At 36.3% G+C, this 25,735-nt stretch overlaps 1 protein-coding gene across 4 annotated transcripts in view; it reads left to right on the top strand.

The window, feature by feature from the left end:
* Nucleotides 1–25,735, top strand: part of CNKSR2 (connector enhancer of kinase suppressor of Ras 2) — a 275,032-nt gene that overhangs the window by 54,869 nt on the left and 194,428 nt on the right. For all 4 annotated transcript variants that reach the window (XM_045875847.3, XM_045875864.3, XM_045875838.3 and 1 more), the window contains exon 3: nt 16,102–16,304. In XM_045875847.3, the coding sequence (XP_045731803.1) occupies nt 16,102–16,304 (203 nt within the window). The remainder of the gene's footprint in view (nt 1–16,101; nt 16,305–25,735) is intronic.

Here is a 25,735-nt window from a genome sequence, read left to right on the forward strand (position 1 = left end):
AAACATGATAAGAGATCTGTATTTTCGAGTGTGGATATTGGAGAACCATGCAGGAATGATCAAATACTTGTTTTAAAATGGTAACTACTGGTAGTAAAAAGGAGGGAATGGAGTGAGTATAATCTGAAGACCAGACGAACAATTCAGAAATGTTTTATTTTTTTTTAAGATTTTATCTATTTATTAGAGAGAGAGAGAGAGTAGGGAGAGAGAGAGAGCACTAGATGGGGGAGGGTCAGAGGGAGAAGCTAACTCCCTGCTGAGCGGGGAGCCTGATGCAGGGCTCACTCCTGGGACTCCAGGATCATAACCTAAGCCAAAGGCAGACGCTTAACTGACTGAGCCACCCAGGCGCCCCAGAATGTTTTAAATGATCTACTTAGGCTGTGAGTAGGGCTTGAACTAAGGTTGAACAGGAATAGAGAAGATCTGATGAATATGAGGGGTGATATAAAGGGAGGAGTTGAAAAAGATTCCATGTTTTCTAGCTGCAGACATAGAGTAGATAATTTTGTAATAATGAAGATGGGCAATAGTAGCAAGAATAGATTTAAGTGGGAATATAAATTGAGTTTTAGATTCATTGAATTTGAGGCATCTCTGAGTTATCCAGAAAGAAATACTCATCAAAGAGTTGAACATATGAATTTGGAGCTTGAGAAGTAGCTGAAGATAGAGATTTCGGAGTTTCCAGGATATAAGGATTGAATCCATAGAGAGAGAGATCACCCACGGAGGGACTCCCCTCCACAGTGGGGCTGGGAAGGAAGAAGAGACTACAGAAGAGGCTTATGGAGTAGTCAGAGAAATGTGAAGACAGCTTCAAAAGCATTGTCACAAAAGCAGTGGGGAGTGTTATTTTCATTAAGGAACATCAGTAATATCATCAAATTTCACTAAAAGCCAATAGGATAGGCAAGGAAAAACAACTGGATTGAGGGGCACCTGGATGGATCACTTGGTAGAGGATGCAACTCTTGATCCTCAGGGTCATGAGTTCAAGCCCTATGTTGGGTGTGGAGCCTACTTAAAAAATAATAGAGGGGCACCTGGGTGGCTTAGATGATTAAGCATCAGCCTTCTGCTCAGGTCATGATCTCCAAGTCCTGGGATCGAGCCCCACATCTGGCTCCCTGCTCAGTGGGGAGCCTGCTTCTCCTTCTGCCTCTTCCCCTGCTTGTACTATCTCTCTCAAATGAATAAATAAAATCTTAGAAAAATAAAATAAAAAATAAACCTGACTGAAAGCACTTTCTAAAGAAGAGTACAATCTGAAACCAGATTGATTATTACCTCCCATTTACACATCTCAGTCTTTTTTTTTTTTTTAAGATTTTATTTATTTATTTGACAGAGACACAGCGAGAGAGGGAACACAGCAGGGGGAGTGGGAGAGGGAGAAGCAGGCTTCCCACTGAGCAGGGAGCCCAATGCGGGGCTCGATCCCAGGACCTGGGATCATGACCTGAGCTGAAGGCAGGCGCCCAACGACTGAGCCACCCAGGCGCCCCTACACATCTCAGTCTTAACCTTAATTGTCATTTCCTCAAAAAAACATTCTCTGATTATTCCCTCACCATTGGTGGAGGTTAGCCCCTTACTGTTATTCTTTTAACCCTCATCCCATTTTGTAATGACATATTTATATGTGTATTTATCAGTTTAATGTCTGTTTCTTCTGCTAGACTGTAAGCTATGTGGGAAAAGTAACTATGCTTATTAAATACCTAGTGTGTATCACAGATGCCTGGCAATAATGGATGCTGAATAAATACTTTTTGAAAGTGGTATTGTAAGAGTCTTGACATGTTTTTCACATGATAGTTTGGGGATCTTCTTATTTCCCTACTCTGAGATCAGAGGAATCAGCTTAGATTAGAACATGCACTTGCACTCTATCCCTTATCATAATCAGATCACCGAAATCATGCCTGATATAAGAGATCATACTCAAGGTAAGGTAGGCGTCCTCAGTGTTTTTGCATACTGGTCTCCAAATCTGAGTCAGTGTGGCCATGAAGGTGCAACAGAAGTGGCTTGGAGATGGGGGCATGATCTAGGAGTCCTCTATTTGCCACATTTTTTTTAAGAGAGGAGAGAGTGGGAAGGGGCAGAGGGAGAGAGAGAATCTTAGGCAGACTCCAAGCCCAGCACGGATCCTGATGCAGGGCTCCATCTCACAACCCTAAGATCATGACCTGAGCTGAAATCAAGAGTTGAATGCTTAACCGACTGAGCCACCCAGGTGCCCCTATTTGCCACATCTTTTATAACAGTAAATAGTTGGGTGTGTCAGAGTTTGAAGTTCAGGATGTTATGTCTCATAAGCAGGACTCTTCAGAGATAAACCACTTAAGTGCTGGACTTAGAGCTGTCAGTTTGAAGAAGGAAATAAGATTAATGATTACAGTGCTACCTACAAATAGTCTGAACCTCCAGGCTTTGGAGCTTGGCCCATGAACAATCTCTGCTGACCTAAACTTAGAAAGATGGCATGAGAGATAGATGTCTAGACCATTTCAGTGTTCTCACATAGAGCTGTGTAAGTCTCTTTGTACGCTGAGTTTTAATTCCTCCACAGTTCTTGGTTTAAGCTCCATAGTGTTGCATTGTTTTCTTGGGAAAAATACACATTAAAATCATTCTTTCTGTGTTTATTCAGCAATAAATTGGTCATATTCCCCAAAGAGGCCAAATATTAAATTTCCCTTCTACCACTTCCTAATGACTATACATCAGCAAGTTAGAAGTGCAGATATCTTCCATTTTATGCAATGCATATTTTCCTGTGAATATCAAGTGAATTTCTGAGCAATGAATTCTGATTTACTTCTACATACCATTATAAAATTAGGTGGTGAGATCCTTCATCAGCAAGCTGAGTTGACTAGACCAGGAGGTGTGCTGTTAGGAATGGGGGATTGTGTATTATCTCTTTAAAACTTTTTTTTTAAAGATTTTATTTATTTATTTGACAGAGAGAGAGACAGCGAGAGAGGGAACACAAGCAGGGGGAGTGGGAGAGGGAGAAGCAGGCTTCCCGCGGAGCAGGGAGCCCGATGTGGGGCTCGATCCCAGGACCCTGAGATCATGACCTGAGCCGAAGGCAGTCGCTTAACCAACCGAGCCACCCAGGCACCCCTATCTCTTTGAAACTTTAATATCTCTAGTGGCTTTCTACTTTTTTCCCTACATCTACTGTTTTTATTTCCTCTTTTAACAATTATATGTTCATGGGATATAACAGTGGTACCACATACATAGTATGTGTAATATGTAACAGACATAACAGTGATACCACAGGAATTACAAAGATTAAAAAGGCATAGTCTGTGCTCTTAAGATGTATACAGTCCAGTAAAGAAGACAATAGTCATTAAAAGATTATGCAGATTTAAAGAAAATCTCAGGGGAGTGCAGAAGGAAATGATGAACACTACTGTGGGGATCCGGGAAGTGTAGGTGGGATTTGCATTGGGACTTGCAGGGTGAGTAGATGTTTGCCAGACAAAAAGTTGGGGAAAAGTTATCTAGGCAGAAGAAATATCATGTGTAAAGACAGAATTGTGAAAGAATAGGAAACGTTCAGAGAAAAATGATAATTTTGATTTGGCTGGTACATAGTGAGAAGTGATAAGAAGAAAGGCAACTTATGTTTTGTATCACATTATAATTTTTTGCTTAGATTTTTTTATGCTCTCTGCCCAGTGCTTAGCACATAAAGGATATTAAATTAATGTTATCTTGCTGAATGAAGTTCTCTGCTTTTTCCCAGAAAACTGTAATTTTTTCCTCTTCCTCTGACTCTGAATTTTCTATTCCTAGTATAAGGAAGAAGAAGAAAAACTATCAAATTCCTCTGTTTCTTTCAAGCTATGGAATATTTTCATCTGCCTTATTTTAAAGTTAGTCCTGATAGGGAATAAATGTTATGGCAGTTGAGGAAAATCAAAGGTTTATTTAGGAACTTGTTCATTCATACGACATATATTTATTTAAGCACCAACTATATTGTTTGTACCATGTTATTCTAGAAAGAAGTAAGCTGTTCATGATTTGAAGGTGTGTTAACTCTTTCCTGCTGTTACTCTATCATTTAGTATGCTTCAATAGAGAGTACAGTATATTAACTGAAATAGTAAAGCATAAATAAAATATCAATGTATAGCCCTTAATTTATGCTCTGACAATGCAACTTGTTATTGGGAAGTATAAGTGAATCATTTATGACAGGATAAGAACAGTTTTCATTTCATTCTTCATGTACTTTTCATATAATAGGTATTTTGCATGAAAATTTAGATGTCTGCAATTGCTGGGATTTGTTTCTTTGCAACATAATTGCTTGGTTCATTCATCTCAAAATAATTCATTTCTAAAAAATATTCATTAGAGCAGTCCTTTTACGACTCACTCATATTTATAAAGCAAAGTATTATAAAACCTAAACACCTGCTACATGATGCAATCAAATTAAGAGCTCTGAATAAAATAGCATTGACATTGTAAAATATGTGGTGCCAATATTGAATATTTTGTTAAGTATTTAGAGAATTCACCACTAGTGAGGATACAGCCAACTTGATCTTCTAAAATATTAAGTATAGCCTTCATTTCTTTCTTGTGCTTTTGCATGCATGTAATTAAAACAGAAGAACAGTAAGAACTTAGCACCAATTATTTAAGAATAGACTGGCTATGTTGAATCAGTGTAGCCACAGCTGGTTCCTGGCAGACATATATGTAAACAAATATGTAACATATAGGACAAAGAAAATAACTAACTACATTTCATGTCTAAGCTTTTGTTTTCTTGATGTAGTTTCCAAATCAGTAGTAATGCATATTTGTCCCATGCATATCCAGTACAAAGCAAATCTGTAATGAATAAATCTGCACTTTTTAAAAGTTGAGGGAATAGGTAGGAGAGGAAGATGGTGGCAGAGTAGGAGGACCCTGGACTCATCCCACAAACACAACTAGGTAACTATTCAGTCATCCTAAATACCCCCCAGAAATCGACCAAAAGGGGTACAGAACAAGCTCTACAACTAAAGGGAGAAAAGAGACCACATCAAAGAATGTAAGAGTGTGAAGACATGGTTTAGGGGAGAAACTGATCAGGGTGCTGCAGAGGGGAGGGAGCCATGGTCCTGGAGAAGGGCTACAGAGAGAGGAGCACACAAGGGAACACACAAGGAAAACATTTCCCCAAAGCCACTGGCTTGGAAAACGAGAGGGGCTGAATTTTGTGAGGTCTTGCAACCAGCAGGGTTTAAAGCCTAGAGTTTTAAAGATCAGCTGGCTTGGCTGGAATGGAGCCCTGAGGACACTGCACTACTCCTGAGGGGAAGGCAGGCAAACAACCTGGGGGAAGACAGCCTGGAATTAGCAATTTGAAGAATGCCTAGGGCTGACAGGGAAGAAATTTCTCATTCAGAGTACATCCCTGAGAGGCAGCTTTCACAGAGACATCTCTCTCCCTAGGAGCAAAGGAGCTGGCTAGTGCCATTTCCCTCCCCCACCTCTCAGCAGGGACACTGGCTGTCTAACTTGCTTACACCAAGCCCCACTCACCACACTCTAGCAGGACTGCCCTTCTCAGTCAAGTTTGCCTCAGTCCCAGTGCAGTGGGACCCTCCCACAGAAGACCAGCACAAACCCCTGTCCACACCACATCTCCGGACCAGAGAGTCCTGCGGGGCCTCAGTTCTGGTGGAGCTGGTGTCAGGTCTCATTTGACAAGCAGACCAGGGCACACCTAGTTAAAACTCTCCATATTCAGACCAGGGACTAAACACTGCCCATAGCAGGCAAGGAGAGCCCCTGCAGATGACTGGCCTGAAGGATAGAACATCCAGAACACAACAGCAGAGCACATGAAGCACACACCAGAGACATTCCCTGAAGCACCAGGCCCTGGGCATTACATGACCTCTTCCTCCTAAGGCCATTACTTTTAGGGGCAAGAGATATAACTGGCTTTTCTAACACAGAGAAGGCAGAGACTTAGACAAAATGCTAAGATGGAGGGATTTATCCCAAATGAAAGAAGAAAATAAGGCCATGGCCAGAGATCTAAGCAAAACTGATAAAAGTAACATACCTGGGGCGCCTGGGTGGCTCAGTCGTTAAGCGTCTGCCTTCGGCTCAGATCATGATCCCAGAGTCCTGGGTTCGAGCCCCGCATCGGGCTCCCTGCTCAGGCAGGAGCCTGCTTCTCCCTCTCCCACTTCCCCAGCTTGTGTTCCCTCTCTAGCTGTCTCTCTCTCTCTCTGTCAAATAAATAAAATAAAATCTTTAAAAAAAAAAAAAAAGTAACATACCTGATGGAGAATTTAAAAGAACAATCCTAAGGATACTCATTGGGCTTGAGAAAAGAATAGAAAACATCAGTGAGACCCTTACCACACAGATAAAAGAGTTAAAAAAGAATCAGAGATGAAGAATGCTATAAACAAGATTGGAAACAGGCTTGATGCAATAAACAGGCTGGAAAAGCAGAGGAATGAGTTAGTGACTTAGAAGACAAAATAATAGGAAGTAATGAAGCTGAACAAAAAAGAGAAGGATTATGCAACACAAGAATAGACTTAGGGAATCAGTGACTCCATCAAACATAATATCATTTGTATTATGAGAGTCCCAGAAAACGAAGAGAGAAAAAGGGGCAGAAAACTTTTTTGAAGAAATAATAACTGAAGTTTTCAGCTGGGTAAGGAAAATGGACATCCAAATCCAGGAGTCACAAAAAATTCTCATCAGAATCAACAAAAACAGGCCAACACCAAGACATGTTGTAATTAAATTTGCAAAATATAGTGATAAAGAAAAAGTCTTAAAAGCAGCAAGATAAAAGAAGTCCCTAACTTACAAAGGAAGGACTTATATGGGTAGGTGGAGATTTCTCAACAGAAACATGGGATGCCAGAAGACAATGGCAGGATATATTCAAAGTACTGAATGGAAAAAATCTGCAGCCAAGAATACTCTATCCAGCAAGGCTATCACTCAGAGAAGAAGGAAAGATAGAGTTTCCCAGACAAACAAAAACTGAAGGAGTTCATGACCACTAAACCAGCTCTGCAAGAAATATTAGAGGGGACTCTTTGAGTGGAAAAGAAAGACCAAAAATGACAAAGACAAGAAAGGATCAGAAGAAATCTCCAGACACAACAACAAAACAAGTAATAATATGGCACTAAGTAGATATATATCAATAATTACTTTGAATGTAAATGAACTAAATGCTCCAATCAAAATACATAGGGTGTCAGAATGGATAAAAAATCAAGACCTATCTATATGCTGCCTCTAAGAGACTCACTTTAGACCTAAAGACATCTGCAGATTGAAAGTGAGGAGATGGAGAAATAATTATCATGCAAATGGATATCAAAAGAACGCTGGAGTAGCAATACTTATATCAAACAAACTAGACTTTAAAACAAAAACTGTAAAAAGAGACATTGAAGAGCACTATATAATCATAAAGGGAACAATCCAACAAAAAGATATAAAAATTTTAATTATTTATGCTCCTGAATGGGAGCAGCCACATATATAAAACAATAACAAATATAAAGGAACTAGTTGATAATAACACAATAATAGTAGTGGACATTAGCACCCCACTTATATCAACGGACAAATCATCTAAACAGAAAATAAGCAAGGAAACAAAGGATCTGAATGAAGAACCAGACCAGATGACTTAACAGATATATTATGAGAGTCCCAGAAAACGAAGAGAGAAAAAGGGGCAGAAAACTTTTTTGCAGAAATAATAACTGAAGTTTTCAGCTGGGTAAGGAAAATGGACATCCAAATCCAGGAGTCACAAAAAATTCTCATCAGAATCAACAAAAACAGGCCAACACCAAGACATGTTGTAATTAAATTTGCAAACATTCCATCCTAAAACGGCAGGATACACATTCTTTTCAAGTGTACATGGAATATTCTCCAGAATAGATCACACATTAGATCACAAAACAAGCCTCAGCAAGTTCAAAGATTGAAATCATACCATGCACCTGTTTTGACCACAACACTGTGAAGCTAGAAGTCAACCACAAGAAAAAAATTTAGAAATACAAATACATGGAGGTTAAACAATGTGCTACTAAACAATGAATGAGTCAGTCAGGAAATCAAAGAAGAAATTTAAAAATACATGGAAAGAAATGAAAATGAAAACACAATGGTCCAAAACCTTTGGGATGCAGCAAATTGGTCCTAATAGGGAAGTATATAGCAATACAGGCCTACCTCAAAGCAGGAAAAATCACAAGCAACCTAACCTTACACATAAGTAGCTAGAAAAAGAACAACAAATGAAGGCTAAAGCCAGCAGAAGAAAGGAAATAATAAAAATTAGAGGAGAAATAAATGATATAGAAACTAAGAAAACAGTAGAACAGATCATTGAACCTGGAGCTGGTTCATTGAAAGAATTAATTATTAAATTGATAAACCTCTAGCCAGACTTACCAAGAAGAAAAGAGAAAGCACCCAAATAAATAAAATCACAAATGAGAGGGGTGAAATAACAACAACTGCCACAGAAATACAATTATTAAAAGAATATTATGAAAAATTATATTCCAGTACATTGGACAACCTGGTAGAAATGGATAAATTCTTAGAAACATATAAAGTACCAATACTGAGGGCGCCTGGGTGGCTCAGTCGTTAAGCGTCTGCCTTCGGCTCAGGTCATGATCCCAGGGTCCTGGGATCGAGTCCCACATCGGGCTCCCTGCTCGGCGGGGAGCCTGCTTCTCCCTCTCCCACTCCCCCTGCTTGTGTTCCCTCTCTTGCTATGTCTCTCTCTGTCAAAAAATAAATTAAAAAAAAAATTTTTAAGTACCAATACTGAAACAGGAAGAAATAGAAAACTTGAAGAGACCAATAACCAGAAAGGGATTGAATCACTACTCAGAAATCTCCCAACAAACAAAAGTCCAGGACCAGATGGCTTCACAGGGGAATTCTTACCACTTAAAGAAAAGTTAATAGCTATTCTTCTGAAACTACTCCAAAAAATAGAAAAGGAAGAAAAACTTCCAGATTCATTCTATGAGGACAGCCTTACCTAATACCAAAACCAGATAAGGATTCCACTAAAAAAGAGAATTACCTCTGACAAACATAGATGCAAAAGTCCTCAACAAAATACTAGAAACCTGAATAAAACTACATTAAAAAAAATCATTCACCATGATCAAATGGGAGTTATTCCTGGGTTGCCAGGGTGGTTGAATATTCACAAATCAATCAGTGTGATACATCACATTAATAGAAGAAAGGATAAGAACCAAATGATCATTTCAATAGATGCAGAAAAAGAATTTGACAAAGTACGATATCCATTCATGATAAAAATTCTCAACAAAGTAGGTTTAGAGGGAACATACCTCAACATAATAAAGGCCATCTATGAAAAATCCATAGCTAACATCATCCTCAATAGGGAAAAACTGAGAGCTTTTCCTATTCAGTCAGAAACAAGACAGGGATGCCCACTCTCATCACTGTAATTTAACATAGTACTGGAAGTCCTAGCCACAGCAGTCAGGCAACATTAAGAAATAAAAAGCATCCAAATTGGCAAGGAAGAAGTCAAATTTTCATTATTTGCCGATGACATGATACTCTCTGTGGAAAACCTGAGAGACCCCCAAAAAACTGCTAGAACTGATAGAGGAATTCAGTAAAGTCACAGGGTACAAAATCAATGTATAGAAATCTGTTGCATTTATATACACCAATAATGAAGCAACAGAAAGAGAAATTAAGGAGTCTATCTCATTTACAATCGCACCAAAAACAATAAGATACTAGGAATAAAACTATCCAAAGAGGTAAAAGATCTGTACTCTGAAAATTGTAAAACACTCATGAAAGAAATTGAAGATGACACAAATAGATATTCCATGCTCATGGATCAGAAGAACAAATATTGTTAAAATGTCTATACTACTCAAAGCAATCTACACATTTAATGCAATTCCTATCAAAATACCACCAGCATTTTTCACAGAACTGGAACAAACAATCCTAAAATATGTATGGAACCAGAAAGACCCCAAATAACCAGAGCTATCCTGAAAAAGAAAAGCAATGCTGGAGGCGTCTCAATTCCATACTTTAAGTTATATTATGAAGCTGTAGTCATCAAGACAGTATGGTACTGGCACAAAAACAGACATATAGATCAATGGAACAGAATAAAAAACCCAAAAGTAAATCCACAACTGTATGGTCCATCAGTCTTTGATAAAGCAGGAAAAGAATATCCAATGGGAAAAAAGTCTCTTCAACAAATAGTGTTGGGAAAACTGAACAGCAACATGCAAAAGAATGAAACTGGACCACTTTCTGAGACCCTACACATAAATAAACTCAAAATGGATTAAATACCCAAATACGAGACCTGAAACCATAAAAAACCTAGAGGACAACATAGGTAGTAACCTCTTTGACATCAGCCATAGCAACTTCTTTAGAGGTATGTCTCCTGAGGTAAGGGAAAGAAAACGAAAAATAAACTATTGGGATTTCAGCAAGATAAAAAGCTTCTGCACAGTAAAGGATACAATCAACAAAACTAAAAGGCAACCTACAGAATGAGGAAATAATTGCAAATGACATATCTGACAAAGGGTTAGTATCCAAAATATATAAAGAACTTACAAAACTCAACACTCGAAAAACAAATAATCCAATTAAAAATGGGCAGAAGACATGAAGAGACATTTTTCCGAAGAAGACATCCAGATGGCCAACAGACACATGAAAAAATGCTCAACATCACTGATCATCAGGGAAATGCAAATCAAAACTACAATGAGATACCACCTCACACCTGTCAGAATGGCAAAAATCAACGACACGGGAAACAAGAAGTGTTGGCAAGGATGTGGAGAAAAGGGAAACCTGCACTGTTGGTGGGAATTCAAACTGGGCAGCCACTCTGGAAAACAGTGTAAAGGTTCCTCAATAAGTTAAAAATAGAACTACTCTATGATCCAGCAATCGCATTACTAGGTATTTACCCAAAGAATACAAAAATACTAATTCAAAGGGATTCGTGCACCCTGATGTTTAGATCAGCATTATCTAAATAGCCAAATTATGGAAAGAGCCCAATTGTCCATCAACTGGTGAATGGATACAGAAGTGCTATGTATATACAATGAAATATTAACTCAGCCATCAAGAAGAATGGAATCAAGAGACTCTTAACTATAGGAAACAAACTGAGGGTTGCTGGAGGGGAGGTGGGGGAGGTTGGGGAAATTGGGTGATGGGCATTAAGGAGGGCATGTGATGTGAGCACTGGGTGTTATATGCAACTGATGAATTATTACATTCTACATCTGAAACTAATGATGTACTATATGTTGGCTAATTGAATTTAAATAAAAATAATAAAAATAAGGAAAAGAATGAAATCTTTCCATTCCCAACTATGTGGATGAACTAGAGTGTATTATGCTAAGTGGAATAAGTCAGAGAAAGAAAAATACCATATGATTTCACTCATATGTGGAATTTAAGAAGCAAAACAATCAAAGGGACAAAAATAAGAGAGAGGAGAGACAAATCAAAAAAGACTCTTAACTGTAGAGAACAAACTGATGGTTACCAGAGGGGTGGTGGGTGGGAGGATGGGTGAAATAGGTGATGGGGATTAAGGAGTGCACTTGTGATGAGAACAGGGTGATGTATGGAACTGTTGAATCACTATACTGTATGCCTGAAACTAATATAACACTGTATGTTAACTAACTGGAATTTAAATAAAAACTTTTAAAAAATAAAATTTGAGTCAGTGCTTATTGTCTGCATACTTCTGGACGAAAGCAAAGGGGTGCATCATTCACTTGTCACTTCTTGATGTAGTAGGCATGGGAGCATGATTTACTGGTGACTTAGTGAGACACAGCACACCATCTGCTTTCATGAAGGAAATAAGATCTATGTGTTGTCAGTAACTGATTTTGAGCTACTTAGAATTGAGAACTTTGATGATAAAAATTAACTTGAGATCAACTAATCTATCCCTTGTGTTAAAATAGTACCACATAGACACTTGTATACAGATGAGCTTCTAACCTATTTTTATAGTCTTACAGAATTTTCTTTCTTTTTATTAAGTTAAGCCCCAACTTGGGGCTTGAACTCAAAACCCTGAGATCAAGACCTGACCTGAGATCGAGAGTCGGACACTTAACTGACTGAGCCACCCAGGTGCCCCATGGTCTTAGAAAATTTTCTTAAAAATGCTTTTGAGTTATTGGTTTAACTAGTTTTATTTTATTTATTTTTATTGGTTTAACTAGAATTAGTTTTAAGAATTTCCCTCTCCATCCTCTACTACATATCTTTTGTCTCTTCTTGCCCACTGCATTCCACTGTCCTCATTTTTCATCTCTGGTCCATGTAGGGTATTTCTTTAGTAGGTTTCCACGTTAGGAGAAGTTCTCTCAGGGTATCCTTCCAAAGGTTTTTTCCACAAAGATTTTTTTATTCCCTAATTCTTGAGTTGTATTTTAAAAAATAATTTTAGTATTATCTTAAATTTTGAAGGCTTCAAAGTATTTTTACTTTGCCTTCATATTTTTATTTATAAGATGTGTATTATTCTTTTTAAATTATTCTGACCTTTTCTAAGAAAATATTGAAATGCTAGTGTTATATATAAAGAGAAATTAATGTTGTATGGCAACTAATGGCTATAGAGTGAAAGTTACATTACAGGTTGATTGATTAGTTTCCTCTCTAATGAACTATTATCATTTGAGCTTCTCTAAGAAATTGTTATGTTTATAAACAAATGTTTCCTCATGAAAATCATTAATACACAAAAATTAAAAATGAGAATACTTCTATACTTCAGGGAAGATGCTTTAACACAGGGGAAAACTTCTGAAAATACTTTCGGGAAAGCACTTCAGATGTGTCATTGAAATTTAGTTCATACAGGGTCACCTGGGTGGCTCAGTTGGTTAAGCAACTGCCTTCAGCTCAGGTCATGATCCCAGGGTCCTGGGATCGAATCCCACATTGGGCTCCTTGCTCAGTGGGGAGCCTGCTTCTCCCTCTCCCTCTGCCTGCTATTCCACCTGCTTGTGCTCTCTCTCTGTCAAATAAATAAATAAAATCTTTTAAAAAAATTTAGTTCATATAGTCTCCAAAGGGCAGTTGAGAATGAACTTTGGAGGGAACCAGCACATGTTCCTGACCTTGGAGAAGGCCTTTCCCTTCCTCCAGCAAGTGAGTGAAGTGCATATTCAGATGTGATTAAAAATCTTTACAGGGGGAGATTATTTTTGATTATCCAGGTGGGCCCCAACTCCAATCACAAATGTTCTCATGAGGGAGAGGCAGAGGGGGATTTGGTACACACCGAAGAGATGGCCATGTGACCTCAGAGGCAGAGACAGGAGTTACAATGGCCACAAATCAAGGAATGTCAACAGCCACCAGATTCTTCTTGAGGCAGGGATCAGAGCCTTCGGACGAAGCATGGACCTGCCAACACTGTGATTTTAGCCCAGTGGTAGTGATTTTGGATTTCTGATCTCCAAAGTATGAGAAAAAATTTCTGTTGTTTCAAGCCAAATTAAAAAATAATTTGATATAATTATAAATTGTTCTTATCTAGTCATTAGAGAATATCTTTAATAAACTTATAAAAAGATTTCCTTCTTTTTTTAAAATATTTTATTTATTTATTTGACAGAGAGAGACACAGTGAGAAAGGGAACACAAGCAAGGGGAGTGAGAGAGGGAGAAGCAGGCTCCCCCCAGAGCAGGGAGCCCAATGCAGGGCTCAATCCCAGGACCCTGGAATCATGACCTGAGCCAAAGGCAGAGGCAGACACTTAATGACTGAACCACCCAGGCGCCTCAAAAGGATTTCCTTCTTAATATAGTGACAAGCTGGATAAAATCTCCCAAATGTTTCACAGATAATCCATGCTCAGATGCAAGAGAATCTGAATAGAATGTTGTTTTATTTGTGCAAACAAAACGTTTTGACTTAAGAGAATATTGCCATTCAAATTTAGTACTGAATATTTAATATACTATGTTTCTTTAAAGAAAGAGATCCATGGCTCCAAAAGGAATGTTCTTTAATAAAAAATGTAAATTTTTAGCAAAGAACATTCAGACTTTTATCACTATGAGACCTTCAATGGTAACATACATAACTTTGGTATTTATTTATATATACTTGGTTTTTAATGTTTATGTGTCCAAACCCTCCTCTAGTCCTTTTTTTTTTCTCCTCCAAGTTTCTTTTCTTAAATTACCATAGAAGAAATAAACTTAAATTTCATAGTTACCCAGTGGTTGTTGGCTTAATACAGCTAAATATATTGTGCCATTTGCTTCCCTTTTTCATACCCCTAGTATTTTATCTACCATTTTGCTTAAATATCCCCTCACATATGGCCTTGTGACTTGTAGTCCCATTCTGAATTCTGTCTACTCTAAGCTCTGTAAGCACAGAGAAAATCTCCCTGTGCCTCATTGTCCTCAACTCTAAAAGGAAGATAAATCAAACTTAGAATTCATTTGGGCTTCAGAAACTATCTAAAATTCTTTGGGTTTTATGATTTTTCTATAAGGTAATAGTACTTTTAATTTTACACATGATGATAACACACATGCTGCTAAGTAGTTTGATGAAAGTCATCTTTTGAGCAGGTTAACCAGCCTTTCTTGGAGGTGTTTTACAACTCACAATTAGCTCTTTTAAAATTTAATTGTAACTTATGAAATCTGTCCCTAAAGTTTATTTGTGGAGATCTTAGAGTGTTTTGTATTGAATGTGTGTGTGTGTTTTTTTAAAGCTATTTATATTGATTCATATAACTTCTTTCTACATTAATTTATAGACACAATATTTAAGGTGAAATAGTAAATATTACTGCAAATTCAAAAATGAGACCAAGGAAATATAAGAAAACAAACTTAGCAAAAAGCCAGTATGATTGTTTTCCATGTGCTTCATAATTGACTGTGAGCTAGTGCAGCCATGACAAAAAATAAAAATAAGTTCAGTTTCATAATTTGTATTATAAAAAGGAAAAAGTGTATTGGTTCCACTGAGAAATTAGAGTTTTTTTCTGGTACCATATTATAGAAGAAGTTCTTATGTGAGTCATTATGGAGAGGACACAGAATAAAGCTATATTGCATATGATTTGTTTCTTTTTCTTTTTTTTTTTTTAAGAATTATTTATTTATTTGAGAGAGCAAGAAAGTACATGAGAGGGGGGAGGGTTAGAGGGAGAAGCAGGCTCCTCGCCGAGCAGGGAGCCCGATGCGGGACTTGATCCCGGGACTCCAGGATCATGACCTGAGCCGAAGGCAGTTGCTCAACCAACTGAGCCACCCAGGCACCCTTGTTTCTTTTTCATTTTATCGTTAGCTCGTGCTTTCTTTGCTCACTTTGGGAAAGCAGAATTTTTCATAGCATCTACATTCATGACTATGCATATGCTAATAGAATAGATACTAAAAAATAATTACTGGGGTGCCTGGGTAGCTCAGCCAGTTAATGTCTGCCTTCAGCTGGGGTCATGATCCCAATCGGAGTCCTGGGATTGAGCCCTCGTGTCGGGCTCCCTGGAGCCTGCTTCTCCCTCTCCCTCTGCCCCACCCCTAGCTCACACTTGCATGCACCCTCTCTCTCTCAAATAAATAAAATCTTTTAATAAAAAAATAATTACTGATAAAAATGATTTTCACAAGTAAATGAACATAAGTTTGGGTTTAAAAAAACACTTATGAGTCCTAATAATCTTTATTTCTTGCGTGGTATATTTCCAAGATATAATGCCCTCATCTTTTCATGCTCATATTAGCATTTAACACATTTTATTGTAATTTGTTTATCTTACATTTGCCCAGATCCTCACTTGACTGTGGGCTCTGCTAGGCCAGGAATCCTATCTTAGTCATTTGTAACTTAGTACTAATTCTGTTGCCTGTACATAGTAACATACTTAGTAAATATTTTAGTGAATGAATATAATATTGACTTCAAGTATATTTGTTTTCTCTCTTTTTATAATTCAGAATTATGGCTTGGAAACAGAAAATCTAAAAACCCTTTCTCACAAGCTGAATGCATCTGCCAAAAATCTACAGAATTTTATAACAGGGAGGAGAAGGAGTGGCCATTATGATGGGAGAACCAGCCGAAAATTGCCAAATGACTTTCTGACTTCGGTTGTGGATCTGATAGGAGCAGCCAAGAGTCTGCTTGCCTGGTTGGACAGGTAAAATCTTCCACATGTTTCATAAGTAATCCTCCTCGACACTATCTTGAATATAACAGTATTTCATGTGTTCTTGTGAAAGAATTGGACAGGTAGAGGAATATCAAGTTACAAATGTCTAATTATGATTCATCACAATATAGGGGTATCATCAAATAGACATTAATCATTTGTAAATTTTTATATCTAAGTAGCCAATTAATAATTAGTCCCTGACAATTTCAGAATACCTTAACTGCTTTACAAGCAAAGTCATTTTTGGCTGTCATAACAAGATTGATAGTACTGTTTTATCTCCTAATTTTCTTTATTCATTGTATTAATTGGTCATATTTAAGGGTGTGAGCATTAGGATTCTATTTACTGTTTTCAATGGCTAATTAGACACTGACACTTTAATAGTATGTAGTGCATGTCTCCTTACCTTGCTAAATTCATTCTTTATTATTACTCACATTGCACAATCTTGAATATCATAAACATAGTTTTAGATTTTTTCTAGTTAATTTTTATTTGTCTAGGAACACATAAGATAACAAAAGTTTTCATGATATAAAATGAAAAAAATATTAAAATATGTGATTAAACATTGTAATGGTAAAACAAATTACAATTTTTTTAAAAATTAAGCTCTTTACTTTCATTTTTAGAATTTTTTTTATAAGGGATATGTACTATGTTATGGTGGTTAAATAACCAAATTTTAGAATACATTTTATTCTCATAAGAAACTCTGGTAATAAACAATTTTACCAGAATTCTTTCTTGAGTAGATGTCAGTGGGATATACATTATATATAATATTTTGGCTTTTTAAAAATCTGAGGCCTTAAAAATAAAATACTTGTATTTTTAAGGTAAAAGTTAATTTAACTTCATATTATCTAAATTTATGTATATTAATAATAACATATAATATGATGATACTAAATCCAAATCTTAATACTAAGCCCTGGGTTATTAGCTTTTTGATAATTAATTGGTAGACAGCATATTTCTTTTGCATTATGACATTATTAAAATTTAATTCTCATAATTGTCTAAACTACTTTTATCAATGTTTAAAGTAGTTGCACTTTAAATATATAAATTCTGCAAGTTTCATAATGGTCAATAAGTAAAATATATTTAAAATATGGCTTAGTCCTTAAGTAATGTAATATATTTGTTTCAGAAGGCTTCTCAGTAATTATAAAGCTTAAAGAACACATACTCCATTTTAGTTTATCCTCTTACACTATGACCTGCTCTATAATTGTGAATTTGCTTTACCTCAATAATTGTATTTAGTAAATTTCATTTTATGTTCTTTTTACACTAGTACTTGTCAAATAAATGAATAATAGAATGTTTTTACTTTTTAGTGGCAGATATGGCTTTTTACAAAATCATATAAATAGCTTCTAGAACACTATGATAGTTTCTGACATTTTATTGTATTACATAATTTTTTATGGTGACATTTTTTTTATCATCTAAGAAGACGCTTTTAGTAAGTGCCAGTTCACCTACAAACACATGTGAGTATACACACACATACAAAAACATACACAAACAGCCGCATAACAATCCATGAAGTCAATCAATGGTGTTTTGTGTTTGTTTCATAGGAAGAGAAAATGTGATAAAAAGCCTGAAGGAAATAATTTAAATCATCTGTTTGGCTTCCATTGCTGCAAAGGTTTTCACAATGCTTATTTTGTATTCCATCATACCATGGTGATGGATTGAGTCAAAGGTCGTTTAATATTTTGACCATAAAAATGAAATATGTACTTAGAAGGAAAAAAAAAGACAACTTTGTGATAACTTTAAAATCATCTGCTGAAACTGTAAATTGAAAAAAGAAACTGAAGTTTATATTTTGAAGATCTTTCACAGAAAAGTTCAGCTCCAGGCTGGCTTGCCTATAATGATGATACTTTAGCAAGCTTAAGTTTTAAAAAGGAAAGAAGGAGAAAAGAATTTTCTTACATGCTAAGGCATTTGGACTTACGCCAAAGGCCTTTGGAACCTGTTTAGTAGGGTCATTGTGTTGAGGCCTGTGGATCTTGATGGTTACTAGGGCTGTAGTGTTGGGAAAAATTAAAGAAGGGTAAGGATGGAAGAAGGAAAACTAACTTAAGAGGCTATTTTAGGAATTAATCATGCTGCTGCTACTGTTGATGATTTTGATGCTGATACTTCCAGCCACACTCATTTAATCAAAGCAAACCTAGGAGTGTTGTCTTCATTTTACAGATAGGAAAACTAGCACTTACAGAGGTTAAATTCAAAACCAAGTGGTAAGTAAACAGTGGAACTATGATTCAGCCCAGGCATCAGACAACAGAGTTGATCCTCCTATTTACTGAGGTTTTTAATTAGAGGAGCAGAAGTGAGAATAGAAGAATGTTAGAGATATTTATGCAGATAAATAAGATTCTGGAACAGGTAAGATCTATAGACTACAGGAGGCATCTAGGTATTTGACTTGGCTGGCCCAGTGGATGGTTATTGCCATTATCAAAACAGGAATAAGTTATGGTGGAAGATGAATGTTGAGTTGAGTGTGGGGCATGATAAATTGTGAAAAGGTCTTTATTAGAGTATTGCTGCTCAGAAAAAATATATGACCGATAGAGATTTGGGAATAGTTAAAATATAGGTGATAAAGTCATGGACGTATTAATATGGTGGTCTAAGGAGAGTTTTAGAATGGATTCCTTTTATTCTGCTCTGTTTGTCTTCTGTACGACTTATACCTTTCTAACACTATATCATTTACTTATGTATTATTTTTTTGTCTGATTATATGATGTATGCTTCAAGAGAGCAGGGGCATTCATCTGATTTGTTCACTGCTGTCACAATTATCTAGAAGAGTTCCTGGCTTGTAGTGGGTGCTCAATAAGTATTTTTGAGTAAATGAAGAGAACTGGGATAAGGAGTGAGCTCTGACCACCAACAACTGAAGGATGAGTAGAAGTGCTGCTTGTGGAAAAAAAAAATGAGAAGGCATAACCAAAGAGGTAGGAGAGAATTAGATGAGAGTGGTGTCATGGAAGCAAAGGTAGTAAAGAGGTTTTTGTTTGTTTGTGGGTTGTTGTTGTTTTTTTTTTTTTTGAGATTTGAGTATTTTATTTTTTCCAACTTTATTGAGCTGTAATTGACAAATAACTATGTAAGTTTAAGGTGTACAGCATGATGATTTGATACACATATATATTGTGAAATGATTACCACAATAAGGTTAGCTAAGACATCCATCACCTCATATAATTACCTTTTTTTCTGAGAACATTTAAGATGGGAGTAAAGAGTTTTAGGGGGGAAAGGAAGTGGTGAGTAGGATCAAATGCTGCTGAGTGATTAGGTAGGTTGAGGACTGAAAGTGTGTAGTGAATGAGGGAATCAGGATATATGTGACCGTACTAGCAACAGGTTAGTTATTTTATTTAGGAGTCATGAAAACTGGAGTGCATGAGTTGGTTATGAATTAAAGGTAAGTGAGAATTCCTCTTTGAAGAAATTTTTTTCTGAAATTGTAGTTCAGAACAGTTTGTGTAATGTTAACTTTCCTTTTTCATAGATTCTTAATCTTTTAGTGGTGATAGGAAAGAAGAGAGGTTAATGATGAATACTACTTCTATATTTGGGAGTTTAACTTTGCTTCCTCCTCTGCCATGGATTATATGAATATCTTAACTGTTCCTTGGCTAATATAAATTTCAGAAGGTCCTGAAATCAATTTAAATATAATAGGACTTTTTCTGTAACTATGCAAGGTAAAATGTTTAGGCTGTTTGTTTTCCTGACAGTAACCCAGACTTTTATCAGAGATTATTAGTGGGTGTGTATTTAAGTTATATTTTTATTCTTTAAAAAAAAAAATGTTTTCTAGGTAGCAGCAAGAACACAAGATAACACTTCATATGTCCTCTTGTTTCATTGTGTCCTACAAGCTACACAGAAAACAAAACACATTAATCATTGTTAGAATAGCCAAAAGAGCAGTGTTCTCCATGGTCATTATTGTGAATCCTGGCCAAAATGCATCGTGAAATAGTGCAAAGGAGCAGAAGGCTGAGAAAGAGTTGAATTTCAGCTCTGCCTCTTAGTCCTGGGTAATCTTGAACCTTAACTTTTGTTTTTATTTTCTTTTTAGAATAGGATGTAAAACCTGCAGAATTTGAAGTTCTCTTCTAAGCACTAATACTCTATAATTAATTGACCTTGTTCACCAAAGCCATATGAGGAATATATCCAACTTATTTCCTTCTAAATAATATCAAAGGATGAACACTAACAACATTTGTTAGTTACTTGTAGAATCATTATTTAACTCTCTACCTCTTCTCTAAATAAATTTAGTTTTTTTAAGTTCTAGAACAAAACTAATCTCTTTTTTTTTATTTTTTAAATTTTATTATGTTATGTTAGTCACCATACAATACATCATTAGTTTTTGATGTAGTGATCCACGATCCACTGTTTTCATATAACACCCAGTGCTCCATGCAGTATGTGCCCTCCTTAATACCCATCACCAGGCTACCAATCCCCCCTCCCCCCTCCCCTCTAAAACCCTGTCTGTTTCTCAGAGTCCATAGTCTCTCATGGTTCATCTCTCCCTCTGATTTCCCCCCCCCATTCATTTTTCCCTTCCTTCTCCTAATGTCCTCCATGCTATTCCTTATGTTCCACAAATAAGTGAAACCATATAATAATTGACTTTCTCTGCTTGACTTATTTCACTTAGCATAATCTCCTCCAGTCCCATCCATGTTGATGTAAAAGTTGGGTATTCATCCTTTCTGATGGCTGAGTAATACTCCATTGTATATATGGACCACATCTTCATCCATTCTTCTGTTGAAGGGCATCTCAGCTCTTTCCACAGTTTGGCTATTGCGGACATTGCTGCTATGAACATTGGGGTGCATATGGCCCTTCTTTTCACTACATCTGTGTCTTTGTAGTAAATACCCAGGAGTGCAATTGCTGGGTCATAGGGTAGCTCTAATTTTAATTTTTTGAGGAACCTCCACACTGTTTTCCAAAGTGGCTGTACCAACTTGCATTCCCACCAACAGTGTAAGAGGAAAACTAATCTCTTTTATGCTTTCATTATAAAAGGTAAGAATGTGTCCTGTCTTGTTTATTTTTGTTTGTCTTGAAGAACTTAGGTACTTAATTATAAAAGTTCCATAGAAATGACATTGACCAAAAATTCTTAATATTTTGATCTGTAGGTGTAGATTTATTTTAATTTAAAGAAACAGTGATAAATATTTTGGCATTAAATTTTCTATTGCATTTTGGGGAGAACTTGCATGCATAGCAATATGATATGGGTTTATTGCAATTTTTATTTTATGTCACTTGAAAGGGAAGAAAGGAAAAGAAAGAATAGGTGAAAACCTTTAATTTAGTTGTAGATACTGAACTAGATGCTTCATATGTATCAACTCACTAAATTCTCATAAAGCAGGTGTCATCCCCATTTTACATATGAAACAGTAAGTAACTTGCCTAAAGTCATTTGTCTAGCATGCTACATCTCCTTTCATATGTTGACTAATAATTAAATATTTTGAGGAACTTATTCTTAGGAATGCAGCATATATAAACATTTATTTTCATTTTGGTATTTCTCTTCAAGTGCTAAACAGGAGTGTCACTTTTCTGGTTTTGACCTGGATACTTAAAAATCACTATATAGAATTTTTATTTATAGAAAATTTAGTTAGCATTCTACTTTGAAGGCATCAATGAGATATCTTTTAATATCACTGAAAACCTTTTGGGGCTCCTGGATGGCTCAGTCAGTTAAGCATCTGACTCTTGATTTCGGCTCTGGTGATTACTTCAGGGTTGAGATTGAGCCCTGCATGGGACTCTGCTCTGGGCATGAGGCCTAATTAAGATTCTCTCTCTTTCCCTCTCTCCCTCTGCCACCACCCCTGCTCGCATGCACGTGCTCTATCTCTCTCCCTCTCTCAAAAAAAAAGTAAAAACCTTTTGAATGTTTTTTTTTAAAGATTTTATTTATTTATTTGAGAGAGCGAGAATGAGAGAGAGGGAGAAAGAGCACATGAGAGGGCGTAGGGTCAGAGAGAGAAGCAGACTCCCCGCTGAGCAGGGAGCCTGATGCGGACCGATCCCAGGACTCCAGGATCATGACCTGAGCCGAAGGCAGTCGCTTAACCAACTGAGCCACCCAGGCGCCCCAACCTTTTGAATGTTTGAGACTTAAAAGTTAGGGGGGAAATGTTTACAATTCACAAAACCTTCAATTTCAGTGGAGCTTTCATTCAAATAAAATTCATTTTCAAAAACCAGTCATCTGTTGAGGGGCATCTGACACTCATATGTGGAACATAAGGAATAGCACAGAGGACCATAGGGGAAGGGAGGGAAAACTGAAGGGGAAGAAATCAGAGAGGGAGACCAACCATGAGAGACTCTGGACTCCAGGAAACAAACTGAGAGTCAGAAGGGAGGGGGTGGGGGTTTGGGGCAGCCAGGTGATGGGTATTAAGGAGGGCATGTGATGTGATGAGCACAGGTTGGTATACACAACTAATGAATCATTGAACACTACATCAAAAACTAATGACGTACTATATGATGGCTAACTGAACATAATAAAAAAAAACAGCTCTTTACATTTCTTAAGTCATACAAAATCTAAGGGTAACAAAATTGCTTTTTTGTTCTCCCATTTTAAATATTTACTTGAATGAAGTAGCAGACTTTCCCAGAGGAAAAGCTTCAGAGATGAATTACATTTGGTAGCTTTACTGTTTATTTTCAATGCATGGTTTACTTGTCTATTTTTAACCTACATCCTGCTGTTCTTCACACCTCATCTTTCCTGCGGTTTTATATGGCTTTGCCAAGTCAATCTATACTTGGAGGTTTACAGATCACTGTATATATCACGTTGTATGGTAACATCATTAACAATGTTCATAAGTATTATTTATAGAAAAAGTTAATTTTGTTACTTTTAGTGAAAGTTCATTATTTCCTCTCATTTTTTAGCATTAACACCTAATTCTAATTATTTCTAAAATACCTTTCAAGGCTGTTCTGTTTTGAAGAGATCAAGGAGATATCTTTTTATGTCATTGAAAACCTTTTAAATGTTTAAGGCACAAGAGTAAAGTGACAAGGCAAAAATATTTTCTTTGAAATCTTTTGCCTTATCCAAAGAAATGGTTGAACTGATTTCTTCTTCCATGATGGTAAACTATAGGACAAAAACTAATTGTATACCAGGAAAAAAATTGCAAAAACCAACCTACCTCAGACGCTACCAGATACTGTTGTCCATTGTTGCTTGGTCTTCTTTCCTCTCACATGCTCACTGCTCTCACTTGGCACCTCTTGTTGCAGAGATAAGCACTAATGTTAGAACTGCCACTGTGCATGGACTGCGCTCAGGCTCAGCAGTGCCAACCTGAGAAATAGTAAGGCATTCCAGATATCCTTATTAACTTCTTAGCTTTTTAGCTTTCCTTATTGGCTTCTAATTTGTTTAGCATTTCTGAACCATTAATAACTTTTCCATAAATGTAATAGTTTTGTTTGAAAAGAACATACAAAAGAATACTTTCTTATAGGGTCATAAACCTTTGCACTCTAAAGAGTTATAAGCACTTTATTATCCATATGGTGATTTAAGAGGAACAGTTGCTTAATTTTTAAGATCTAAATAGGATAGTTCCTGTAATGGCCGTTTATTGATGAGCCAAGGATTTTTTTTTTTTAAACTTGCTGGCATCAGAAAGCTTTCCTGCCATGAATTTAATTTCCTTTACTTGGAGTCACTGTGTTCTTTTTTGTAAGTAGCCTTCTCTTTTTTTTGTTTTGTTTATGAACTGGTTGTGCTCATGCACTCTACAGAGATCTATTTCTTTATCTAGATGATCATTAAGTCATGATTTAGTAATCATCTTTGGTAACTCACAAAGATTGGAACCCTGTCTGTTGGTCTTCATTTATTTACATATGTGTATAGCCAAAATAATCATACCAAACATTAATATCTTCAGGATAAGTGTTCTTTAGTATGGTTATACATGATCTGCCTTTAAAATAAAAACTTTAGGGGAATTCACTACAAGAGAAAAATCAGTGTTTTCTTTGATGTATGTTTAGAGTTTTCCCCCCGGTTTTCTTGACATTTAATCTTGAGCTAGAAACTTGTCTTACTTGAAATATGAATGGCCAGGAAAGTGGAAAACATGCCTTAGAATTCAGTTTGCTATAGGCATTCAGTCATCAAATAGATTTTTCCTTTTATATATTCTGAAGATCAAATTTATGGGAAAAATAATGCTATATTTTGTCTCATTACTTTTGAATGAAGTTTTTAGATTTTAACAGACTTTGACCTTTTCAAACCTAGGAACCTAAACTCTTTCTACTCTTGCCAGAAGCATGTTGAATTCTTAATTAAAATGCCAATTTTTATGCTTCAGTGCAGCAAAAATGGCCTTTAGTTTCTTTTTAAAAACGATTTGTCTTAGAAGTGTTTATATTTTACATCTTTTTTAAAAATAGTTTTATTGAGGCCTAATTTACATTCTATAAAATTCACCCATTTTAGATGTACAGTTTAATGAGTTTTAGTAAATTTAGATACACCTATGCAACATCTCTACAATCCAGTTTTAGAAAACTTCCATAAGAATAGATTTTTTAAAGCTGGTTCCTCACAAAGAGGTTAACTTTTTAAAAATGAGAGCGTAGATTAATTAATTACATATTTTTTCCAATTAACTTTATTTGAATTCTTAATGTCTGTTTTAGTAAATTATGGTGATAAATACACTGAGTTTTGGAATGTAGATTAGTGGAAGACAGCCTATAATAGGCTATGGCATATAGAATTATTTAGAAAACAATACTTTAAAAACACTGGAGGGGCACCTGGGTGGCTCAGTCGTTAGGCGTCTCCCTTCGGCTCAGGTCATGATCCCGGGGTCCTGGGATCGAGCCCCGCATCGGGCTCCCTGCTCGGCGGGAGGCCTGCTTCTCCCTCTCCCACTCCCCCTGCTTGTGTTCCCTCTCTCACTGTGTCTCTCTCTGTCAAATAAAAAAAAAAAAATCTTAAAAACACTGGAGAAAAAAAGGGTCATTTAATAAATAGTATCGGGACACCTGGTAAAATCTTTGGAAAATAATGATAGAACACTACCTGTTGTTTACTAAAATTTTTAAGTATATCTTTTATTTAAGTGGAAAATAAACCCATGAGAAAATATAGACAAAAAATGATTGCTAGATGTAGAAAGACTTAAGTATTAAAAATATGGAATAAAATACAAATGAATATCCCACCTGACTTTCACTACATAGAACTGAAAAATGTGACAAAGTATAAGACAGATGACAAACTTGGAAAAATAAATACTTGCAACAAACATATGAGAAGCAGA

Source organism: Mirounga angustirostris, unplaced genomic scaffold (assembly GCF_029215605.1).
Source record: "Mirounga angustirostris isolate CCGP_5_RB_7025 unplaced genomic scaffold, mMirAng1.0.hap1 SCAF_11, whole genome shotgun sequence".
Taxonomy (NCBI): domain Eukaryota; kingdom Metazoa; phylum Chordata; class Mammalia; order Carnivora; family Phocidae; genus Mirounga; species Mirounga angustirostris.